The sequence below is a fragment of the Onychomys torridus genome, chromosome 8 (assembly GCF_903995425.1).
Source record: "Onychomys torridus chromosome 8, mOncTor1.1, whole genome shotgun sequence".
Classification (NCBI taxonomy): Eukaryota; Metazoa; Chordata; class Mammalia; order Rodentia; family Cricetidae; genus Onychomys; species Onychomys torridus.
In genome coordinates this window covers 103503916-103528794 of record NC_050450.1, presented here as the reverse complement: position 1 = coordinate 103528794, position 24879 = coordinate 103503916, and the positions used below count along the sequence as shown (strand labels likewise).

The 24879-nt window shown below is 44.8% G+C and overlaps 1 protein-coding gene and 1 pseudogene across 2 annotated transcripts in view; both read left to right on the top strand.

Annotated features, from left to right (window-relative positions):
- Positions 1 to 24879, top strand: part of Grb2 (growth factor receptor bound protein 2) — a 71975-nt gene that overhangs the window by 2775 nt on the left and 44321 nt on the right. The window contains exon 2 of one of the 2 annotated variants that reach the window (XM_036197337.1): positions 7467 to 7671. In XM_036197337.1, coding sequence (XP_036053230.1) covers positions 7594 to 7671 — 78 coding nt within the window. In that variant the 5' untranslated portion in view covers positions 7467 to 7593. Of the gene's footprint in view, positions 1 to 7290; positions 7672 to 24879 lie in introns of those variants that run through there. The other variant, XM_036197338.1, reaches the window with a different exon arrangement.
- LOC118589772 lies at positions 723 to 1223 on the top strand (annotated as a pseudogene).

Genomic DNA, 24879 nt, shown 5'->3' with positions numbered 1-24879 from the left:
TGGAAACATTTGAAAGATTCCATCCCACCGGGAAGTTCTTTTAGTAGGAAGGCAAATAACTCAAAATAACTGCAGGAAGTCCCTGAAACTGACCAGATCTCTAGGCCTCTTTCTGCCAGAGTAAGCAATGAAAACAGTCCCTTTTGGACCAAGAGAAAGCAAAGTTGCAAAGACTCTTTAGACCAGACCAGCTGCTTGGAAGAAGCAGAAACAAGCCAAGCTGCCGGGAAGAGGTTTAGACCTGAGTCACTTGGAAAGCACATTCTCCAACCTGTTGAGCTGCCTGCAGGCTGTTCAGTGTGCTCCAGGTTTCCAGCCTCCCTGAATTGACAGGCTGGGGTGGGCTCTAGAGGCGCAGCTGTCTTTGAGTCATTTCTGCTCGGATGAGTAACCCCTCACCCATATGCCTGTAACTCACTGCAATAAAACTCACTGGTTCACCAACTTGGACTTTTGTGGCTTCCGTACCTTGGTCTATTGTGGGATCTCTATCTGGGGTGAGTAAATGTGTGTTGTATCTTCCACAGGAAAAGTTTTACCACACGTCAGGCGCCCCACAATAAATTAGTCCCTGAATGTGTCGATTTAAAACAGACAGCTTTTTAGGTTTGCATTAAAACTTGGATTAAAAGAAGACATTCCAGTGAAGAAGTGCCCAAAGCGCCTGCGCAGACCCTGAAAATCGGCTGGGGCGGCCCCGAACTTTCCTTTTCCGGTTCGTACTCACAGCTATGCCGCCCGAGGGTCCGCTGCAGTCGGTGCAGATCTTCGGACGCAAGAAGACGGCCACAGCGTGGCGCACTGCAAACGGGGAAACGTGCTTATGGTGAACGGACGTCCCCTGGAGATGATCAAGCCACACATGCTGCAGTACAAGTTATTGGAGCCCGTTCTGCTGCTGGGCAAGGAACGATTTGCTGGTGTGGACATCCGGGTCCGTGTGAAGGGTGGTGTTCATGTGGCCCAAATTTACGCTATCCGACAGTCCATCTCCAAAGCCCCGGTGTCTTATTACCAAAAGTATGTGGATGAGGCCTCTAAGGAGGAGATCAAAGATATCCTCATTTAGTATGACCGGACCCTGGACCCTGCTTGTAGCTGATCCATGTTGCTGTGAATCCGAAAAGTTCGGCAGTCCTAGTGCCCGTGCTCGATACCAGAAATCCTACCGATAAGCCCATCTCAAGAATCAGGGTTTACCTTTGTAATAAACATCCTAGGGTTAAAAAGAAGAAGAAATTCCCCGCTAGGAGGACCTCTTGCATGATGGTCAAGCTCATGCTGTACAGTGGAACCACTTCCCTAGCAGTTCAGTACTTGTGTTTCCAATTCTAGTGCTGAGAATTGATCCTGGGACCTTGCACATGGTAGAAAAACGCTCTACCACTGTGCTATGCCTCAAACCAGTGATTAATTCTTCTGTTTTCAATTTATTTATTCATCTGCTGTAACCTGGCTAACCTCATGTTCATTGTAGGGCTGAGGGATGACCTTGAACTTTTTTGTTTGTTTGTTTGTTTTTTGAGACTGGGTTCTCTGTGTAGCTTTGCGCCTTTTTCCTAGAACTCACTTGGTAGCCCAGGCTGGCCTCGGAACTCACAGAGATCCACTTGACTCTGCCTCCCAGAGTGCTGGAATTAAAGGTGTGCGCCACCACCGACTGGCGACCTTGAATTTATGATCCTCTTGCTTCTACCTCTTGAAATGTTGGGATCATAGATATAAGCCACCACATCCCATTTATATACTGCTGGGGATCAGGCTCACGGCTTGTGCATGCTAGGCAAGCACTCTACCAACTAGGCTACATTCCCAGCCCCCATAGTTGGTTCTTACATATATAAAGTAGTATTAAGACCAATGTGGGGGGATTTAAGTTTAAAACATACGTGTCTCCCAGGTACTGTGATGGAGTGAGTGAAGCCTAGTGCATAGAGCATGCTAAGGAATACTTTACCACAGAGTGTGTCTCAAACATCTCCCTTTTTCTTTTTTTTTTCCTTTGGTTTTTCGAGAGAGGGTTTCTCTGCAGCTTTGGAGCCTGTCCTGGACTAGCTCTGTAGACCAGGCTGGCCTTGAACTCACAGAGATCCCCCTGCCTCTGCCTCTCAAGTTCTGGGATTACAGGTGTGCACCACCACTGCCCGGCTCCTTTTTGTTTTGAAACAGGGCCTCACGTAGCCCAGCCTGTCCTCAAACTTGCTGTGTAGCTTATACGGAGGCTGAGATTACAAGTATGTGCCATCATGCCTTGAACCCAGGGCCTTGAATATGATAGGGCTTTACTGATGAGCATCATCAACAGTCCCAGGTTCAGTCCCAGTTTATAATAATAAGGGCTGTTAATGTGCATATCATAGAGTTCTGAGTTCTTGTACGTAGGTACCAGTTCCAGATTTATTGTCACATGTAGACTTACAATGGAAAGAGACCCATCATCCTGGTTAGTATTTTAACCATCAGCATGTTTTTCTTAGGTAAGTGCTGCTGTCAGCCTTATTTTCCAGTTGAGGGCGCCAGGGTTTAGACAATATAAGCGGCTTCTCTAGTGTCATTTTATCTGCAAATGCTAAAGGGGTGGTTGAACTCAGGCCTTAGGCCAGAGCACAAAGTACTAATGCTCACTGGAAGAACAGTGAGGGCACCGCACAGAAAGTAATAGTATCTGTTACCGACTCATAGAGAGAACAGTTGTTAGCCGGCCACTTTTAAGCGTACATTCATGTACTGCTTTACACAGATTTGAGGAAGTAGTATGGGGGAGGTGTTGGGATAGAGCTTTGATGTGTATCCCTGGCTGGCTTGAGGTGTAGCTTCAGTGGCTTCAAATTTCCAGTGGTCCTCCTGCTTTGGCCTCTTGAGTGCCCCCTGTGCCTTGTGTTTTGCAGTTTCTAAAAACTTGGAAATACGTCTTTCTGCCTCTGAAGAAAATCTCCCTAGATAAATAGCAAGTACTGATTCATGGGTGTGGACTTTGCTCCGTACTTGTGTCATTTTTAAACAGATTTTGTTGTTGTTGTTTGGTTTTTTTGAGACAGGGTTTCTCTGTGTAGCTTTGCACCTTTCCTGGATCTTGCTTGGTAGAACAGGCTGGCCTCGAACTCACAGAGATCCGCCTGCCTCTGCCTTCTGAGTGCTGGGATTACAGGTGTGCACCACCACCACCTGGCAGTCATTTTTAGTAAGAAAAATATGGGAAGTAGAATTGCTTAATCGGGTACAGCTTAATTCCCATCTAGAACGTAGATGTTAATGGTTTTATATATCAGCTGCAATGTCTAGCATATAGTAACTCCTCAGTCTTGAATGAGTGAATATCTGATAGAATAAAGAGTCAAAATAGTGCAGGTTGGATAGTGTGTATCTTTAAAAAAAAAAATCATCAGTAAATACACAGAAGAAACCTTTTAAAAGATTCATTTTTATTCATGTGAATATGTGTGCATGTGTGTGTTTGCCAAGTGTGTGCAAGAGGCTAGAAAAGGTGTCAGATCCCCTGGAACTGGAGTTTCATGTGGGTCTGGGAATCAAACCTGGGTCCTCTGGAAGAACAGCAAGTACTCTTTTTTTTTTTTTTTTTTTTTTCCGAGACAGGGTTTCTCTGTAGCTTTGGAGGCTGTCCTGGAACTTACTCTGTAGACCAGGCTGGCCTTGAACTCACAGAGATCCTCCTGCCTCTGCCTCCTGAGTGCTGGGATTACAGGCATGCGCTGCCGCCGCCGCCGCCACCACCACCACCACCAACACCACCACCACCACCCGGCAACAGCAAGTACTCTTCACCACACAGCCATCTCTCCAGCCCTGTTTTTACATTTTTTAACCCTTATTTTGTATGTGTGTTTGTGTGCATACCTTCTGTAAGTAACACAGTATCTCTATCAGAAAATAACTTGGAAGAGTTGATTCCCTTTTCATTGCATAGCTTCTAAGGATTGAACTCAGGTCCTCGGGTTGGGCAACAATAGACTGAGCCATCTTGCTGGCCCTCTGTTTGTTTGCTTGTTTAAATAGGGTCTTGCTCCTGACTGGCCTGGAGCTCATTTTGTACAACCATGCTGGCCTCTAACTTGCTGTGATCCTCCTGCTTCAGCTTCCCAAAGTGCTAGGATTATATTGTTGGCTTTGCTTTGAAAAGTAGTAATCAATAAAACTAAAACACTGTCATTGTCAAGATACCATGTAGCAAAAGGACAAGCATTTTCAGTCAGTCAGAATTTGAGACATCTGCAGCACAACTGAACTGCAGTAGGAAAAGTACAAGGTCAGGCAGGGATGAGGTTTACTTAGTCCATAATGTGTTTGCCAAGCACACAAGAGCCCTGCACTACAATTCACAGTGCGGTGATGCATGCCTGTAATCCCAGCACTACTTGGTGGAAGGAAAGAACTGACTCCCCAAAACCTTGACATGTAGGTGCACATACATGTGCAAACACACAAATAAATGTGAGAAAATCAAATCAATAATTCCATGTTTTCAGCAAATAAAATAAGCATCTGACTTAGAAAAACTAAGGAGATTAGGTTATTCATAATAAAGAAAGCCCAACCTTCCATTAAAGAAGCAACAAAACAGGCAGAGCCAGGAGGATCTCTGTGAGTTCCAGGCCAGCCTGGGCTACCAAGTGAGTTCCAGGAAAGGCGCAAAGCTACACAGAGAAACCCTTTTCTTGAAAAACCAAAAACCAAACCAAAAAAAAAAAAGAAGCAACAAAACTATACACTGTACTATACACAACACTGTTTAAGGGGAGATCTGAAGACAAACGTGTACAATGATTTACACACTCACATTTGAGCACACCCTACCTGGGTATTGAACCAGGGTTCAAGTGTGCTAAGTACATGCTTTCCCAGTAAGCTGTCTCCAGCTTCTACCAGAGCTGATGCTGCTGTCTTCCCCAAGAAAATGAAGTGGCAGGGCACATTAGCAGTCCGTAATGAAAGCATCTCTAAACTGTTAGCACACATCTCTGGAGCCCATCACACACAGTAAAGTCTAAGAAAGTACAGTTTTAATTGTTGAAGTGATAGGGGAATTGTATCTGAAAATGTAGCCTAAAGGATTTGGTAATTCTATTCTCTCTCTAAATTCTCTCTCTCTCTCTCTCCATGGCACTTGGCCAGCAAAGCTTAATGTTGAGTCTTCATGGTCTGGAGAGGCAGGAGAAATGCCATTTATTCAAGTAGTGATCCTATCAGTTACACCTACAATACTTTTAAACGAGACCCAATTTTCTGACCAGAAAAATGGGATAATAGCTACCTTCTAAGATGGACTGAGCAGTAAATCAGATTGTGTGTGTGTGTGTGTGTGTGTGTGTGTGTGTGTGTGTGTGTGTGTAGTGCTTTGGATAGAGCCTGACAAATAAGTCACTGGAAGTTAAACAACAAAACATAAATGCAAATCAAAGCAGTGAGGTGTCAGGGCTGGAGAGATGGCTAGGAGGTAAAGAGCACTCTTCCAGGGACCTATGTTTAGATCCCAGCACTCATACAGGGCAGCTCACCAACCACCTTTAATTTCAGCTCCAGGGCTCCAACACCCTTTTCTGGTCTCCTAGGGCACCAGGCATGCACATGGTACACAGATGCACATGCAGTCAAAACACCCATACATATTTAAATATTGTAGATACGATTTAATCTATGAGAACTAACTACAGAGAATGTATTGGGAATTTAAGGATACTGGGGCTAATGTTTGTGTTTTTAATGCTTTTATATTTGCTAGGACTTTTTATTCCTTTTCTTCTCTTGAGAGTACCACATAGACTAGCCAAGGTATGGCCGTGAAGAATGAGCAGCATTGTGGTTCATTAGGATGATGGCCTTCAGACTGGTCCTGAGGACTTCCCCCCGGGGATCTCTCCCCTAGTAGCACTCATGTCACCCCTGAATATCCCCAGCTGTCCGCTGCTTAGCCCATTCACAGCTGTATGCTTGATTAATGCTCCAAATGTTAACTTTAGAACAAAAGAATAATAATTACCCGGGGCCCCTCAAAGTGAGCTGCTAGGTAGTAATTATCCAAGAAAGATGCCACTGTAAATAATCTGCCTTCATTCTGCGGGGCTCTTGATTGCCATTGTTCAGTTTATATGGGAACTGTGACTGCAATCCAGAATGGGGGCTTCATTTTCCTTAGGTATACAGAGATCCAGGTTATGCCCCCTGTTCATGGCCACACTGTCCCAGGTCACTGTCACTGGATACACCATGGAGAAGTTCTGACCTATGACATTAACCTACAGAATGCCTTACTCAGTGCAGGGCTCTCCTGACTGAGGAAGGCAGCTGAGTGAACTGGATGAAGCTGGGGGTCGAACCATTTGGCACCATCCTGTACTTAACCTGTTCCCAAAGAAGATACTTGAGTGTGGTCTCAGCACTCTGGGGGCTAACCAGGAGGATCACCTCAGATTCTTGGCCAGCCTGGTGTATAAATAGGGAGTTCCAGGTCAGCCATAACTGGTGTGAAACGTTCCCTTTCACTGCCCCTAATATGACTTGATAGCCCAGATTTGCCAAAAGGGACTACTTTTTTTTTTTTTTTTTTTTGGTTTTTCAAGACAGGGTTTCTCTGTCGCTTTGGAGGCTGTCCTTGAACTCGCTTTGTAGACCAGGCTGGCCTCGAACTCACGAGATCCACCTGCCTCTGCCTCCCAAGTGCGCCACCACCGCCCGGTTGAAAGGGACTACTTTTAAGTATAAATTAGAACTTCATCTCCGCTCCTCTGCTGTTCAGAAGTACAGTAGAGGCTATTCCTGAACGTTAAAACCAGATCACGTGTTTCAAGGACTAGCGTCTGGGTATTTTGTGCAAGAACAGATTTCCCTCTCCCTCCCCAGTAGAGTGCTGAGCCGAGTGCTCTAATGACCAAATGATAGGTTGGCATGGACAATGCTGGTGCTTCTTGTATAGTTGTCCGTGGGTAAACAAGCATTCTAGGTTCGCTCTCTCACCCCTTGAGAACAGGTCAAGGTTTAGTGTCAATAGAGTAGAGCCGCTCAAGACCCAAGTCCTTTCTGGCTTCTGAGGGGGAGTGGGAGTGCCCTGTTTCTCAGGAAACCAGCCAGTAGGGAGGAACGGGAGGGGGAGGCTGGTGTAACCACCTCCAGTCCCTTGCTTTGCCTAGACTGCCTTGGGTGCTGGGTGTGTGAAGGGGTGTTAGGAGAAAGGCTGAGACTGACGCCGGCTCTGAGCTTGCACCCTGCGGGAAGGAAGAGGAAGTGTATTCTGGAATAGCTTAAGCCGCTGCCGCTATTGGCCACTGGGCCTGTCAGTCGCCTGGGGCTGAAGCCGAAAAGAGGAAGAAGAAGAGCTGTTGCCTGGAAGGGAGGAGGAGGGGGCTGAGCCCAGCGGAGCCAGGGGGCGTGGGGGCTGGGAGTGCAGGCCAATTGGCAGGGCGGGGCTGCCTTCGATCTGGCCACTTCTCTTAATCATCGCTCTTCTGATTCAGGGTGGCATTGTGTGTCCCAGTGTGCAAGAATAGCCCCAGAATCGGAAAGGCTGAACCCAGAGCTCGTCAGCAGGGAAGATTCCCTTCCCCCCTGCTTCAGGCTGCTGAGCACTGAGCGGCGCTCAGAATGGAAGCCATCGCCAAATATGACTTCAAAGCTACTGCTGACGATGAGCTGAGCTTCAAAAGGGGGGACATCCTTAAGGTAAGTGCTGATGTGGTTGCCTCTCGTGCTTGGCTGTCTTCCCTCACTCTGGTAACACACAAAGAAGCTGTGCTCACTCTTCCCCCAGTGCACACTTTGAACATTTGTAACCAGGTTTGATTGGATAGCTTGCAGTAGATGCTGAGTGGATCATGAAACGTGGCCAACAGAGTTGGTGTGATGTGTGCTCCTTAACTGCCTTTGTGTGATGTCTGTCTGTTTATTGATACAGGGAAGTCAAAAGGGATATGAGTGATGGCTTTACCTTGTGAAGTTTATTTATTTGGGGGAAAAAAAAAGACCCAACAAGGAATTTTTTTAAAGTCCTAAACGTGAATTATTTATGTAAAAGCATCCCTCTAGTCTTACTGTGATAGCCAGGAGAATCTGCATTCTGTGATGGGATCCTAGTAGATTAGAAGCTGCTTAGGGAGAGGGTGAGCGTATATGTACAAACTTACTGACGGGTTCATTGCCTTTTGTTTCTGAAAAAAAGAATGGAGTTCTACTTAACAGTGTTTAACTTGCCCTTAGACAAGGCAGATTTCGACTTTCTTTAGAGGAACTTGAGCAATTACTGCACATTAAACTAATTGCATAAAAAATGGATACAGATTAGAAGTGAGCGGCTTGACAGTTGGCAGTTTATTGACCCTGCTATGACATGGGCCTTGGCTTCCCACCTGGCACATGGTGATTTACCCACCTGACTGGAGCACTTGCACTGTTCTTTACAGGGTGAATGTTGTCTCAGAGTGTGTGGGCCCTAAGTGGGGAAGCCAAAGCCTAGTTCTGCCTGTGGCTCACGTTTAGATGGTCTTTCCTCAGAGCATTAGCTGGCAAGCCCAACAATCTAGACTTTCTTTTTTTTTTTTTTTTGTACTACCAGAGTAACAGTCTTTGATTTTATAGAGGAAGAAAGGGAAAAACATGATTTATAGGAAGAACTGTATAGACGCATTATGTGAACCTAGTGATAATGTTTGCCCTCAGTACTCAAAGTGAGGGAGTGTTACTGTGACAGAACTTTTCCTGAGGAGATGCCACGCACATGTCTGCTCAGCACAGATACAGAGCCCACTGCAGACTAACGTATGGACACCACCAAAGGCCAGGCAGTCTTTCTTTCTTTTTTTTTTTTTGGTTTTTGTTTGTTTTTGTTTTTTTGGGACAGGGTTTCTCTGTAGCTTTGCAGCCTGTCCTGGACTAGCTCTGTAGACCAGGCTGGCCTCGAACTCACAGAGAATCCACTTGCCTCTGCCTCCCGAGTGCTAGGATTACAGGCGTGCGCTACTACCACCCGGCCTGGGCCAGTCAGTTTTATTGAGATTACTTACAGGAGTATGGATGAGGGGTCACTTACAGGAGCAGAAATGACTCAAAGACAGCTGTGTTACCAAGTCCCACCCCGGCCTGTCACAGTTCAGAAAAGCTGGGAAACCTGGAGCACACTGCACAGCCTCCAGGCAGCTCAACACTGATCTAAACCTCTTTTTGTTTTTCGAGACAGGGTTTCTCTGTGTAGCTCTAGCTGTCCTGTAACTCACTCTGTACACCAGGCTGGCCTTGAACTCACAGAGATCTGCCTGGCTCTGCCTCCCGAGTGCTGGGATTAAAGGTGTGCGCCACTATTGACCAGCTGATCTACACCTCTTGCAGGCAGCTCGGCTTGTTTCTGCTTCCTCCAGTCTGGTCTCAGTCTTACAGCCCTTCTCCCCCAAGCCATGTTTTGCAGCACAGCTTCCTGAGGAGCGGCTCAGCTTTTATTGTTTGCTAGGGCAGGGAGGAGCCTAGTGAATCAGGTCAGTTGCAGGGACTTCCTGCAGCTGTTTTGTGTTGTTTACCTTCCTGTTTAAAGAGCTTCCTTCCCCTGTAGAATGGAATGTTTCAATCTCAGAGGAAACTGTTGCACTGATGTTGGGAGAGAGGCTCTCAAGTCCCCCAGCAGTGCTGGAAATGGCAGGCTGCTCTGAAGGTAAAAGCCTTGGTTGTGACATACAGCTCTTTGAGAGATGGCTAGAAGCAGCCCTGGCTTTAGAGGGCTTTGCTGGTTTCTTAGAGTGCTAGAACTCCGAGAGGGAGCTCCTGCTCCTCAACAACTTGTTGCCCTTGGTACAAAGGTCATTTGCTCTGTGGTTACTGCGTACAGTAGGCAATCCACTTGTGTTATCTTATAAGGAGGCTGGTTACTCTTTTTCTTTTCTTTTCTTTTTTTTTTTTTTAAGCCCAGGCTAGCTTAGAACTCACTATGTAGCCCAAGATTGTAGGTGAGCTGCACCATGCCTGACACTGTTTGATTTTGACGTACATGGAATTCCCTTTTAACTTACCTAGTGACTTGCATTTGCAGGGCTGGCAGTTCACATTATTCTTGTCAGTGCATCCTATTGCCTGTTAACACCACATCAACAATTAAAACAAACCCAGGGATTCTAAACAACGCTACCCCCTGATGACTGGCTCCTAAGTTTGTCCTACACCTAGACCATAAATGTTTGACAAATTGTTCATGTCTTCCTGGGAATTTTTATGATGAGGAAGGTGAATCAGGATGTTCCCACTTACTTTCACATTCTATTAGGGAGAGAAAGCCATACACTTGATTCTTTCCAATTTGGTAGATAACTGGGATATGAAGTCACAATGCCATTATTGCTTTTGAACAGTGGCCATTAGCTGTTTGTTAGTAATCTTGTGGCTTTACTCCAAAAAGTGAGTGAGAGTGAGTATGAATATGTGTGTCGCCCTTTGTCTCATAGCTCTGAAACAGCTTTATGAAGAGGAGGGACATGTTCTGTGTTAAGAGCTGTTGGTAAAACAGACAAGCAGTTTTCTTCCTTCCTTTAGGATTTGCTTGGCTATCATTTGAGGGGGCTGGAGTGGCACGTAACACTTAAACTTTGATTGAAACACAGATATTTGTCGTCCCTTTTCTTTTCCTCCTTTTGTTGTTTTGTTTCTTCACTTGTTCTGTTTTGAGATGATACCTGTGTTACCCATGCTGGTTTCAAATTCATCTGCCTTTGTTAGTTGTCCTTACCTATCTAAGCTTGGGTTTTGCTTGGAGAGCAGAGGTACTGGGACTTAAAAAGCTTTTCTTGCAAGCTTCAAGCCTTTGCATGGTTGAATTGCACTTAAGTCCCCATTGTTGTGGTAGAGGCTTGCAATGGGCCCTGAGAAAGGTACTGGGGTGGAGCTCAGTAGAAAAGTACTTGCGGCATTCGAGAAACCCTTTGTATCTGTAGCCTTGGTCATACTAAACTGCCATGTAGTCTGTGTATGTCTTTAGGTACTGCTGCTGCATGGGGATCCAGAGGTCATTTGAAGCCCAGAGACCTTTGTGAATTCTATTAAAGCTGTTTGCTTCCTTTTTTCCATTCTGGAAGGGACCAGCACTTCAGTCATTGAGATATCTCTGGCTCACTACCTTTACTATCCTCCTAAATGTGAGAAGTAGGTCTTGGGTTCACTTTCTGCCTTTGAGCATCTGTCTGAGTGCTGCTTGGCCTGGTTCAGTGTCATATTTACTGAGCACACCTTGAACCAGACTCTGTTCCTTGCCTTGACTGTTGGGGAAGAAACCTCAGCTACACTTTCTGCCTTCAACAGCTCTGAAAGAAAACACATCACTGGACTAAGCAGCCCAGGACAGTGTTAAGTTCCAGGGTTTTAGAAGAGGAAAGGCCCTTTTAAAACCCCTTAACTTAGATTTTAAGGTGTTGGGGTTTTTTGGTTTTTTGAGACAGGGCTTCTCTGTGTAGCTTTGTGCCTTTCCTGGACACTTGGTAGACCAGGCTGGCCTCAAACTCACAGAGATTCACCTGGCTCTGCCTCCCAAATGCTGGGATTAAAAGTGTGCGCCACCACCGCCTGGCTTTTTTTGTTTGTTTGTTTCGTTTTGTTTTTGTTTTTCAAGACAGGGTTTCTCTGTTTAGTCCTGGCTGTCCTGGAACTCATTTTGTAGACCAGGCTGGCCTCGAACTCTGAGATCACCTGCCTCTGCCTCCCGAATGCTGGGATTAAAGGCATGCCCCACCACAAGTCTGCCTAGATTTTAATTTTTCCATTTATTTATTTATTGTGGGGGGATGGGCACTTGTGCCACAGCATGCTTATGGAGGTCAGTCCTTTCCTTCCATTGTGTGGGTCCTGGTGATCGACCTCAGGTCAACAAGCTTGGTGGTAAGTGCATTTTACCTACTGAGCAGCCTCACTAGCCCCAACTCCGGCTTGTATTGGGGAGGTGTAGAGCCCCAAGCCTGGAGTATTTTCGTCTTCATTGTGTAATCTAAGTACCAGTGTAGGTATTGGCTATTAGGAATGGAGGAGGATGCTGTGAGAGATGCTGAAGGGGAAATGATGGTTCTCTACCTGGCATCTAATGGTGTCTGCACCCCTGATGGTACAGGAGGACTGCCCACTGGTGAGCACAGCTCCATCCGCTTGGCTGGTTTTATCACAGCTGTAGGGCCTATATTTCGGTGTAGAACTCTTTATTTCAGGTATTTGAATAAAACGTGTAAAAAATAAAAGTAAGGCTGTTTTAAAATCTAGTATTGGTATACTAAGAGACACATTTATGATTACCTATGGGTAATGTCATTCACTAAACTAGAATGTTGTGTTTTAAGTACTTTTTTCTATTCTTCCTCATCCCCCAATACCCCAGACAGGGTTTCTCTGTGTAACCCTGGCTGTCGTGGAACTCACTCTGTACACCAGGCTGGCCTGAACTCAGAGATCCGCCTCCCAAATGCTGGGATTAAAAGTATGCGCCGCCACCACCTAACAGGACATTAACATCTTTATGGCTGAAAAAAAAAAAAAAAGATCTGTTTTAGATATATAAAGTGCATTTTCTTGATGCTGTTATTGGACATCCCTGTTGGTTCCCTGACTTCGCTGTTGTGACTATAAACACCGATTCAAACGCCTCTGATATTTGACTTGGAGTCATAAGGAAATACTACAGGAATTGGGGTAACTTGATTTTTTTTTTTTTTAAATTTGTTTATTTTTTAGACAGGGTTCCTCTGTTAGCTTTGGTGCCTGTCCTGGAACTCACTCTGTAGACCAGGCTGGCCCCAAACTCAGAGATCCACCTGCCTCTGCCTCTTGAGTGCTGGGACTAAAGGCATGCACTATCACTGCCCAGTAAATCATGTGGTCTCTTTATTATAGATTTTTAGTTTGTTTTTCAATTTATCATTGTCTTTATGTGTTTTTTAAATTTTGTGTTTGTATGATGTGTATATGAGTGTGTCACAGTGTGTATGTTTGTATGATGTGTATATGAGTGTGTCACAGTGTGTATGTTTGTATGATGTGTATATGAGTGTGTCACAGTGTGTATGTTTGTATGATGTGTATATGAGTGTGTCGCAGTGTGTATGTTTGTATGTGTATATGAGTGTGTCACAGTGTGTATGTTTGTATGATGTGTATATGAGTGTGTCACAGTGTGTATGTTTGTATGTGTATATGAGTGTGTCACAGTGTGTATGTTTGTATGTGTATATGAGTGTGTCACAGTGTGTATGTTTGTATGATGTGTATATGAGTGTGTCACAGTGTGTATGTTTGTATGTGTATATGAGTGTGTCACAGTGTGTATGTTTGTATGTGTATATGAGTGTGTCACAGTGTGTATGTTTGTATGTGTATATGAGTGTCACAGTGTGTATGTTTGTATGATGTGTATATGAGTGTCACAGTGTGTATGTATGATGTGTATATGAGTGTGTCACAGTGTGTATGTATGATGTATATATGAGTGTGTCGCAGTGTGTATGTTTGTATGTGTATATGAGTGTGTCACAGTGTGTATGATGTGTATATGAGTGTGTCACAGTGTGTATGTATGATGTGTATATGAGTGTGTCACAGTGTGTATGTTTGTATGTGTATATGAGTGTGTCGCAGTGTGTATGTTTGTATGATGTGTGTATGAGTGTCACAGTGTGCATGTTTGTATGATGTGTGTATGAGTGTGTCGCAGTGTATGTTTGTATGATGTGTGTATGAGTGTGTCACAGTGTGTATGTTTGTATGATGTGTGTATGAGTGTGTCACAGTGTGTATGTTTGTATGATGTGTGTATGAGTGTGTCGCAGTGTGTATGTTTGTATGATGTGTATATGAGTGTGTCACAGTGTGTATGTTTGTATGATGTGTATATGAGTGTGTCACAGTGTGTATGTTTGTATGATGTGTATATGAGTGTGTCACAGTGTGTATGTTTGTATGATGTGTGTATGAGTGTGTCGCAGTGTGTATGTTTGTATGATGTGTGTATGAGTGTGTCACAGTGTGTATGTTTGTATGATGTGTGTATGAGTGTGTCGCAGTGTGTATGTTTGTATGATGTGTGTATGAGTGTGTTGCAGTGTGTTTTGTTAAGTCAGTTCTCTTCCTTGGGGTTTTTCTTTTTAATTCTACTAATCATGTTTGGGGTGTGATGTGAACACGTCACAGCATGTGTGTTTAAGTCAGAAGAGTTTGTTGCTATTGGTTTGCTCCTTCCATCGTGTGCATACTAGGGATTAAACTTGGGTCATCAAGCTTGGTGATAAGAGCCTTGACCTGTGGCGCCATCTCATCAGCTTTACCTTTAGTTTTTATGGAATGGCCATACTGCTTTTCATAGTGACTGGGGTAGTTTACATTCTCATCGAGAAGTGTATAAAGGATTCCCTTTTGTCCAAATATTCAGCATTTATTGTTACTCTTTTTTAGATTTTTAAATTTATTTTTATTTTCTATATATGAGTGTTTTACCTGTGTCTGTCTCTTTACACCACATGTGTGCTGTGCTTGACGAGGCCAGACAGGGACACATTCTGACTGGGTCTCTGGAGTTTTGGTTGGTTGGTTGGTTGGTTGGTTTTGGTTTTTTGAGACAAGGTTTCTCTGTGTATCCCTGGCTGGCCTGGAACTCAGAGATCCTCCTGCCTCTGCCTCATGAGTTATGGGATTAAAAGCGTGCATCACCACCGTCAGGCCTTCGCTTGATTTTTAAAATGACAGTTTGTCATATGAGTTCTTTCAAAGCGAGTAGATTTACATAGTCACTTTGTCAGCTGAACACAGAGTTTCCAAATGGGTGCTGAGAATGAACTTTCGGTTCCTAAGCTTCTTGAGGAGCTGGGATAGAGACCCACTTCCCTATTCTGGGGAAGAACTGACTGAGGACATGCACTGGTCCCTTGGGGCGTCCCATTCTGCCTCTTTGGCAGTAGGTTGAGCAGACACCATTTAAGGAACTCTGGCTGGATGTTTCAACCTTAAGAATTTTTCCAGTGTTCTGTGGTACTAAAGAACTGACAACATTAACCCCATAAAGGGCTGACACCAATAGCTCCATCTGTAAGTAGGCTCAGAAACAGCCCCTGGAGCTGTGAGCCACCCAACATGGGTACTGGAAACCAAACTCTGGTCATAAGGCAGAAGCGGTCTGTGCTCCTAACGGCTGAGCCATCTCTCCAGCCCCTGGTTTTAAATCTTTTAGGCTAAAGTGCACCATAGTCAATGTTTAATATCAAAACTTTGAGGCCTTAAAAAAAACCAAACCAAACCCAAATGACTGAGGAAAATCTTGTTCCACTGGCAGGTACTCTTTGATTTTACCATGTACTGGATATGGAATGAGAGACAGTATATTGTAATGAGTTAGACTCTGTAGCCTGCTCTACAGAGCAAGTTCCAGGACAGCCAAGGCTACACAGAGAAACCCTGTCTCAAAAAACAAAACAAAACAGAAAAAAGAGTTAGCCTCCAGGCTAGACTCTGAATCTTAGCTCTTTTACTAGCCAGCTGTGATCTTGGACAGTTGGCTTACTTTAACAGTTTTGCATTTGGTCCTCCCATCTGTAAAATGGGACTAACAATACCTGTCTTCCTAGAGCCACCATAAAATTTAAAAGAGCTAACATGCCAGTGTGTTTGAAGCAGTGACTGTCATACATGGACTGTAATTGGCTAGCTGCTCTTAATTTTACTAATAGATTCAAGAGCACAAACAGTGTTGGGGAACTCCTAAAGTCATAAGCCTCTACCCACTAACCTGGTAAGTGTGTGTCTGCTATTACCTCCAATTCTGGTCTGCTAAACCCTATCCCAGAACTCAGGGTATTTATTTGGTTTTAGTTTTGGTTTGAGACAGGGTCTCACTATGTAGTCCTGGCTGTCCTGGAATTCTCTGTGTAGACCAGGCTGGCCTCAAACTCAGAGATCTGCCAGCCTCTGCCTCCCAAGTGCTGGATTTAGAGGCATAAACCACCATGCCATTCCACTTAAACTTATTTTACCATACGTTATTAGAAAGAATTAGGGAAGTCTGAACTCTATATAAACCCCTTTTAGTACTATTTCAGAAATATACAAGCTTTATTACACAACACAGACCGTTGAAAAGTGGGTAAAGACACGTGCTGCCAAACGTTATGAGCTCAGTTCCATTCCTGGGACCCACGTAGTGGAGGAGAGGATTGACTCCTGAGAGTTGTCCTCTGATCTCCACTTGTGCATCTGGCTTGGCAAGGGCATGTGTGCATGCAGGTGGGTATGTATGTGAGTGGATGTAGCTGAAGATGTAGCTCAGTGGAATAATGCATGTATGACATGCACAGAGTCCTGTGGTTCCTCTCCAACACTGGAGGAAAAACAAAACAATTTCAATATGCTGCTGTTTCCTATATTTTACTATTTTTTTAGTGCTTATATAATATATCAAGGTAATGTTCTATAATTGACTTTCCTAGTTCCCTGTTGCTGGGTTTCTTGATTGTTTCTATTAATAATTTAGTTCTTAGTCTCAAGGGGGACATTGGGTACTGTGTTGTCCTGCTGTCTGACTCCTGGACTGATATCACCTGCTTTAAAACAGTTCCTGAGAATGGCCCCAAGTTCTCAGCCAGAATAGATCTAACAGTACATCTGTTTTCTCCATTCTTAGTCCCCTGATAACAGCAGGACATTATTTCAGAGTTTGACAGTGTTTTATGGGACTGTGATAACCAAATTTGTGAAGTGCTTAAGCAGCCCTTAAGATATCTGAAATGGCCGGGCAGTGGTGACGCGCACGCCTTTAATCCCAGCACTAGGGAGGCAGAGGCAGGCAGATCTCAGTGAGTTCCAGGAAAGGCGCAAAGCTACACAGAGAAACCCTGTCTCGAAAAAACAAACAAAAAAATATGAAATGTTTGGTGTTTTTCTGAGGCATGTTTTGCTTTGTGCCTTTAAGGTGATTTTTGCCTTTCTAGCTCTGTAATGAAGCTAATAAGTAATTATAACACTAGAGAAATTTGGCATTTATTTCTAGATACATTGTAGGGTTTTTTTTGTTGTTGTTGCTGTTTTGTTTTTGTTTTTTGAGACAGAGTTTCCAGTGGTCTGCATGCTGGGTGGCTTGTGGAAGACTGACTGTCTGGCCAGCATTTAACAATAGGTATATTTGTAACAGACTTTTGTAATCAGAAAAGGCATATTAATCTCCAGATGGCGATTACAAGTGACTTTTCCTTGTTGCTGGGTAGCCCTCTGGTAGTCCTCTCTGGCCTGAAAGTCACAGACATCCTCCTGCCTCAGCTTCCCAAGGGCTGGAAACAGGCGTGTGTTCTTGGTAAAGTGCAGCTGGCTCTCTAATAATCCAGGGTCTCGATCCCAGTTTGATTCATGTTGAGCATCTGTCTGCTTCACTCCGTGTCAGTTTCTACAAAGTGTTTACTTTGAAAGTAAGTGAAGACTTAAGTTTCGAACAGCCTTTTAATGTTAACTCATTTAAGTATTGAGTATTAAGGAAAGCAAAGTTATGCTTTTTCTTGTGGCCAGATAACTTTTTTGAAATTAAGTAAATCTCGAGTCGTCACTGGAGAATTTATAAAAAGCCCCTCCCCCCCATCAATGTTTTAAGTTTTTGGAGCTCTTCAGGAAAAATATGTACAGCTGCCGTCACTATTTACTGCATGCCGCTGCTGTCACGGTTACTGTGGTCTCTGAAAGTACAGTGATAGAAACCAGTAATAAAACCAAGTTTCAATACACATAATGGAAATAAGCAAGTATGTCAGCTGGGGATAGACAGACAGGGTGTCTGTTTAAGTGTCCTGCATCCTAGGGTTAGAGAAGACTTTTCTCACAGTCACCGAATCCAAATGGAACCTGGAGTTTGTCAGTTTTCTGAAACGTTGTTGTAACAACATCTACATCAGACATCCATCTGGGTGAGTTTGTGACCAGTGGCCTCACCTAATATCAGTAGAAACTGATAGACCTGATCAATCTTTCTTTGAAATTAGTTACTTAATCCATCTCCTAACTGAGGTCACTGCAGAGACCCACCAGTGTGCTTTCACTTGTCCTGGAGTTGGGAAGTCACACTCTGTAGGTCCTTATCTGCGCCTTGATGACGTGATCATGCCCACTGGGCAGCTGCTGACTTGCGCTGCAGACTTCAGGCTTCACTGCTGGAGTGGGAAGGCAGGTTTTGGCTCATCTTTCCCACCTTCCTGCTAGGTCACAAAGGTCCAGTAGGAAGGACACAGGTGACCCAGTCAAGTTAGTTTCTGCTCTAAACTTGGTTTGAGGTTTTTGTGTTTGTTTTTTATTTATTGAGATGGAGTCTTAATACAACACTCAGATTGGCTTTGACTCCTGCCTTATCTTCCTGGTAGCTGGAGTACCCACACTTGCCACCATACCTGGCTTCCTGAACCCTTAGTTTTGTTCTGTTTTAGACCCACAGTCTTGTGTCTGTCTCAGTTCATGGTCGTCCCACTTTCGCTTTGGTAGTGCTGGGATTGTCCGTGTACTTTTCATTTTTTTGAGACAAGGCCTCACTGTGTATCCCCAGCTAGCCTGCAGCGCTCTGTGTAGACCAGGTGACACTGTTGTTCGAATCCAGTTGGTCTTTAATAAAAACTCGGTACCAGATACTGGGGTAGAAGTTGAAAGATCAGAGAAGCAGAGCAGCTACCACCTGTTACCCCACCAACTCCATGAGTCCTCTGACTGAAGTCCTGAGTCCTCACCCAAAAGGGTCTCAGCTGAACTGCCTTAGTTCCCGCTTCCTCACTCTTACATACTCTTCTCTGCTCAGACATCACTTCCTGGGATTAAAGGCGTGTGTGCTTCCCAGTACTGGGAATAAAGGCATGTGCCACCACTGCTTGGCTCTGAGTCTAATTTAATGGCTGGCTCTGTTCTCTGATCCCCAGGTAAGCTTTATTGGGGTATACACTATATCACCACACTACACGCAGATTCATCTGCCTTTGCCTCTCAAGTGCTGAGATTAAAGGTGGGCATGCTTGTTCCTGACTTTATTTTTGTTTTTGTGTGTGCTGTTTGTTTGAGAGAGGGTCTCACTATGTAGCCCAGGCTGGCTTTGAATTCACAACTTTCCTCTTGGCCTTCTGAGTACTAGGATTCCACCCATGCTGCACCATGCCCACTTTGCACTTGGTGATTTGGTTTTGTTTTGTTTTTTCCAAACAGGGATTCTCTGTGTAGCTTTGCGCCTGTCCTGGAGCTCGCTCTATAGCCCAGGCTAGCCTCAAACTCCGAGATCCGGCTGCCTCTGCCTCCTGAGTGCTGGGATTAAAGGCGTGTGCCACCACCGCCTGCATTTGGTGATTTAAATGCATAGTAGATATGTAAACTCAGTCTCTGATCTGCACTCCTCTTGACCCCCTAGTGTCTGGGTATACAAGATGTTCTCTGACCTCTACATGCCATGATGGTGTGTGCTCTGTGGCATGCATACACACTAAATAATGTTTTTCTAAAAAGGCTTTAAAGAAATCACTGAGTATTTCCCTAAGTACTTCAATAGGTGCCGTGTTTAATGCTAACTAAGGTTGATACAAAGACCAGGTTTCAAGGTCTAAATAATACTTAATGCCCTGTTGTAAGAGCTTGCTGAAGATAGACATTGGATGTTTTGAATGGAACAGACGTTGTAAGACATTGGACAGATTTCTGAGTTAATTTAGAAGCTCTCATGACTGAGTTTTGGCTGTGTAGCTGTCCGTGACTTACTAAGGACTTAACTTCCAAATTTAGCAAAGCTCTAAGGCATTAACTGGAGCTGTCCTAGAACACTTCAACTTGGAATTGTCTTTGAGAAATATATTTGGTGGTTTTGAAAGTAGATGTGAGCCATTGATAGCAGCGTGGCATACCCAAGAGGTATGAACTTACTATGACACAATTTCAGTTTCTGTGAAATACTTCTTCAGTTCAGTGCCTTCAAATTTCATGCCTATATCTCTTTCAGGATATACTTTATGGAACAGTTTTCTATATAGAAAACATAGACTAGGGCTGGAGAGGTGCCTCAGTATGCAGAAGCACTTGCTGTGCAAACAGGACAGCCTAGGTCCAACCCTAGAGCCCACTATGGGAAGATAGAACCAATTCTGAAAGACCTCTAATGTGCACTTTATGGTATGCACATATATCCCACCCTCCCAATAACACACGCTTTCACACAAATAGAAATCTTTAGAAAAGAAAATATGGAATAGACTTCTTAAGTGGGGCTGCTGTTTATTTCCTTATTTATGTGTCACTGGGGCTTGAAGCCCAGTCCTTGCCTGACCTGGGAAATGCTAAGTGCTCACTTTACCAATGATCTGTATCTCCAGGCTTGGGACTGCTTTTAAAAACCAGAGCTTTCTTTGTGTTAAAAACATCCTGGGGCCGGGCGGCGGTGGCGGCATATATCCCAGCACTTGGGAGGCACATTTTTGTGAGTTTGGAGCCAGCCTGGTCTACCTAGTGAGTTCCAGGTCAGTCCAGGCTACATGGTGAGAGCTTGTCTCAAAACAAACCAAAAAATAGCCCATTGGGCCCTTTCACACCCTTCGTGGTTTTTTCTTAACCTGAGTTATCTCTGCTAAAAAACCAAATGCTAGTAGACTGAACTGCACAGATGTTTTAGTGGCTTCAGCATGCAAAAGGGTAAGTAAGCCTTTAATTTCTTTCCTCTCCAGAACATCCTAATAGACAGAGAGTTTACAAGAACCCTGTCCTCCCTCCCATTTCTGTCTCCACTTCCCCATCTCTTGTCTCTGAAGGAGGGTCTCACTCTCCTCAAGTCCCCCCCCCTGCAGCTTCCTGAGTGTGTGAGCCTCCGCTGCTCCTGGCTGGATGTTACTTTTCAAAATTAAAACATCGAGATGAGTGGAAATGAAGATGGGATTGTGAGTGTGAGTCAAGGGTGGAATGCTTGCCTAGCAGATGGGAGGCCCTGGTTTCTACCCTCAACCTCGCTAGGGGGACAGTTGTTCAGAGTTAATTAAAAAGCCCAAATTTTCATTGAAACCTAAACATGTTTGCTAAGTTCATGCTATTTATCAAATATAGAAGCATGGAATCCTCCAAGGCCATGGCTGATGAGAACTGAAGTGCTTACCAGCCCCAGGTCTGTGGGAAGCCAGCTCCCGCCTTTTCCAGGGTTCCTATGAGGAGGAGAGAGGGATAAGAAAATATTAGGCAGAAAGATAGCAAAGAGGAGACAGAAACACAGGATAGCTTTGGGGAGGAACCTGAATCAACACCCAACGGCCCCTTCTGCCTCTTCAGAAGGACTTTTTATAACATACCAAGCACACCACACAGCCAAGTGTAGACCCTTCCAAACACCTGGTAACCACGCCCGTGGTCAAATAATCCCCTTATGCAGCCCTGCTGGGTAAAGCAAGCTCAGATTCTAGGACCTTGAGTAATTTGGGCCTCCACACAGGTCCTCTCCACAGGAGTGTAGCTGGTAGGGTGTCATCAGTGAACACTGAGAAGGAAGTCTAGACAGTATCCAGTCCTGCCACATGTTAAGAGCGTGTTCTACCACTGGTCTATACCCACAACCTTTGAACATAGATTGTTTGTTTTGAGACAGGGTGTCTCTGTGTTATCCTGGCTCTCCTGAAACCCAAAATGGAGATCTTCTGCTTCATGAGTTCTGGGGTCCACCATGCCTGGGTGAACACAGTTTTAAAATTAAATTTTATCGTGTGTGTGTGTGTGTGTGTGTGTGTGTGTGTGTGTGTGTAGGCCAGAGGACACCTTTCTTCTGGTCAGTTCATTTTTTCCACTGTCAGGTCCAGGGCTGAAACTCTGGTGGTCAGGCTTGCACAGTGAGAGCTTTTTGCCCATTGAGCCATCTTGCCAGTCCCCGAGCATAGATAGACTCATTCATTTATTTGCTGGTTGTTTACTTGTGAGGCAGGCTGTCACTGTAGTCCTGTCTGGCCTTGAGTTTACAGAGACCTGCCTGCTCTGCCTCCCTGCTGTTACATCATTACACCCTGAACGTCGGAGGGTTTTAAGGATAAAATCAGTTGCAGAGATGCCCCAGTTTGTCTCTGTATACCTCACACCAAGTTTCCTGTTACTAACCTCTGAGGTTAATATGAGCCCATTGGATAGAACTAATAACCAGTATTGATGCACACCTCTCTCAGCTTTCCTTAGTTTTCTCTGTGGGTAGGGATGAGGGGTGGGGGTGGGGGCATATGGTGTCGGGAGGGATGGTATGGTGTGAGGGGATGGTGTGGTGTGGAGTGTGGTGGTATGGTATGGTGTGTTTGAGGTATGGTATGGTGTGTGTGTGTGTGTGTGTGTGTGTGTGTGTGTGTGTGTGTGAAGTGGTATGGTATGATGTAGGGGGGTATGGTGTGTGTATAATGGGGTGGGTGAGGGGGGCAGTATGGTATGTGTGTGTGGTTGATATGGTATGGTGTGTGTTTTGGGGGGTGGTATGGTATAGGGTATTTAGAAACCAGAGGTCAACATCAGGTGTGCCTTTCTTTATTACTTTCTGATTCAGGGTCTCTCATAGAACCTGGAGCTTACTATGTTGACTGGACTGGCTAGCTAGCCCCTAAGATCTGCCTATCTGTCTTTGCCCTCTCTCCCTGGCTGGGGCTACAGACATTCACAGTCACATCTGGCTTCTATATGGCATGGGGTTCTGAACTTGGGTCCTTCTGCATAGCACACTCTTCACCAGCTGAGCAGGATCCCAGATGCCCTTTATCTTGCTTTGCTTTCCTCTTCTTTCTTTTGTAGCCTAGCTACAGAGAACTCCCTTTGTAGACCAGGCTGGCCTTGAACTTACAAAGATCTGCCTACCTCTGCCTCCCAAGTGCTGGGATTAAAGGCGTCCACTACCATGCCCAGCTTTCATTTAATGTAGTTTTTCCATTTCAAAGTGCCACACTGTTAAGTTGTGTCTCCCTAGGTTCAGCTGTACAGCTGAGCATACAGACTTTAAATGCTGTGTTTCATTATCAGCTGGGCCTGCCATGGCACAGGCCTGTAAATCAGCTGCTTGGGAAGCTGGGGCAGGATTATTAAAAGGTCAGAGGGCCTGGGCTGATTTGAGTAGATGGCTGGCTTAGGCAACAGTGAGTGTTTCGAACTATAAACGGGATGGAGGAGACTTAGTGCTTACTAGTGCTTGCTGGTTTTTGCAGAGGACCTGGGTTCTGTTCCCAGCACCCACACAGAGACTCAAAACAGTCTGTAATTCCAGTTGTAGAGAATTAGACTCCCTCTTCTGGCTTCCTGGCACCAGGCGTGTATGTGGTACACGGACATATATTTGGCAAAACACTCACCCACATAAAATAAAATTAGTTCTTTACTCATGCTGGCCGCATTTCCAGTTCTTGCTAGCTGGGTGGCTGTGGCAATGGTGATGAGCACTGCAGACTCAGGTGTCTGTAGCCATGCAGTGGTGTTCCCGTGGGCCTGCTGCATCTTTCACCACCTGCACTGGTTTGCTGCAGGGCACATCTGGGGTTTCACTTTTTCATGTGCACTATTGGTGGCTCTTGCAGACATTGGAAGTGCTGCTGTGGACTGGGTGGAGAATCCGGGTGCAGTTTCCTTTCTTAGGATCTCACTCTCGTCTACACCTCTCCTTTCCTTTGGACCTCCTCTCACGCACTGCCTCCCTCTACCTGTGGCCTGTTCAGAGGCCAACCTGCCATCGCTGAGTCCTGTGTCTTTACTGCTAAATAAAGTGGCAAGATCAGAGTGTCCCTTCTGGGGTGGCCTGGGATTGCTGCCTCTTCTCATTTAGGTGGCTGTTCCATGGCCTGTGTGATGCGTGGTCTTGAGCTGAATGTGCAGACAGCAGGATCTGAGGTTCATCCAGAGAGCAGAGGCAGCGTTTCTTTGATTCACTAAAACCATAATTACTGGATTTTCATTCTAGAACTGCCTCACAAAAAAACAAGGCCCAGCTTTACCTTTATTCTAGAGTCTCTTAGAGTTGGGTTAATGTGCATCCATATTTCGTAGTTTTGTATTCCTAACCAGAAAAGCTCTATAGTGCTTTCCAGATAACACCTTTACCAGTAATTCAGAATCGGTGGGTCCAGCAATACACAGCCTGTGCTCAGTTTGCAGGAAGTCACTTAGTTTCCTTGGACACCAAGTGACTCACCTCTGGTCTTCGGCCATATTGCTCTTTTTGCCTGTACAATCTTTTCAAACTGCTAAAGTCTATGTATTATAAGCGTAGACTTTCCACACAGCCTGGAATTCACCCAAGCTCCCAATGGCTTTGGGATCTCCTCTTTCCCTTTGGCTGCCTCACCACTGCCCCAGTATAGGCGTACCTGTCGCCACCACATCTCTCTCCCTGGATAAGCAACTTCAGTATCTGGGAGCCTTGTCAGGTTTTGACATAGTAGCAGCCTCCTGAGTGCAGGGTTACAGGCATGGGCCATTGCAATTTGTTGCCCTCCTTCAAGTCCTTTTCCTTTTTTTAAACAACTTTATTAGCTTCTTAGCTATTTTTCCTCTTAAACTTTTTTTTGAGCTGAGGGTCTAACCCAGGGCCTTGTGCTCTACCACTGAGCTGAATCCCCAACCCGTCCTCTTAAACTTTTATAAAATACAAGTATACTCTACTGTATTACTAGCCAGGTCAGTGGTGCATACCTATAATCCTGATACTGATAGGTGGAGGCAGGAGGATCAGGAATTCAAGGTCATTTCTGGCTATACATACAGATAGACAGACAGACAGCTATATATGCCAGCCTAGGTTACATGACACCTAATTAACTCTAGTCCCAGGTAATGTGACCCATTCTTCTGGCGTCTGTGGTCACTACATTCACATGGTGCACAGACATACATACCTACAGGTAAAATACTCATACACATAAAATAAAAATAAAGGCAAAAAAATTT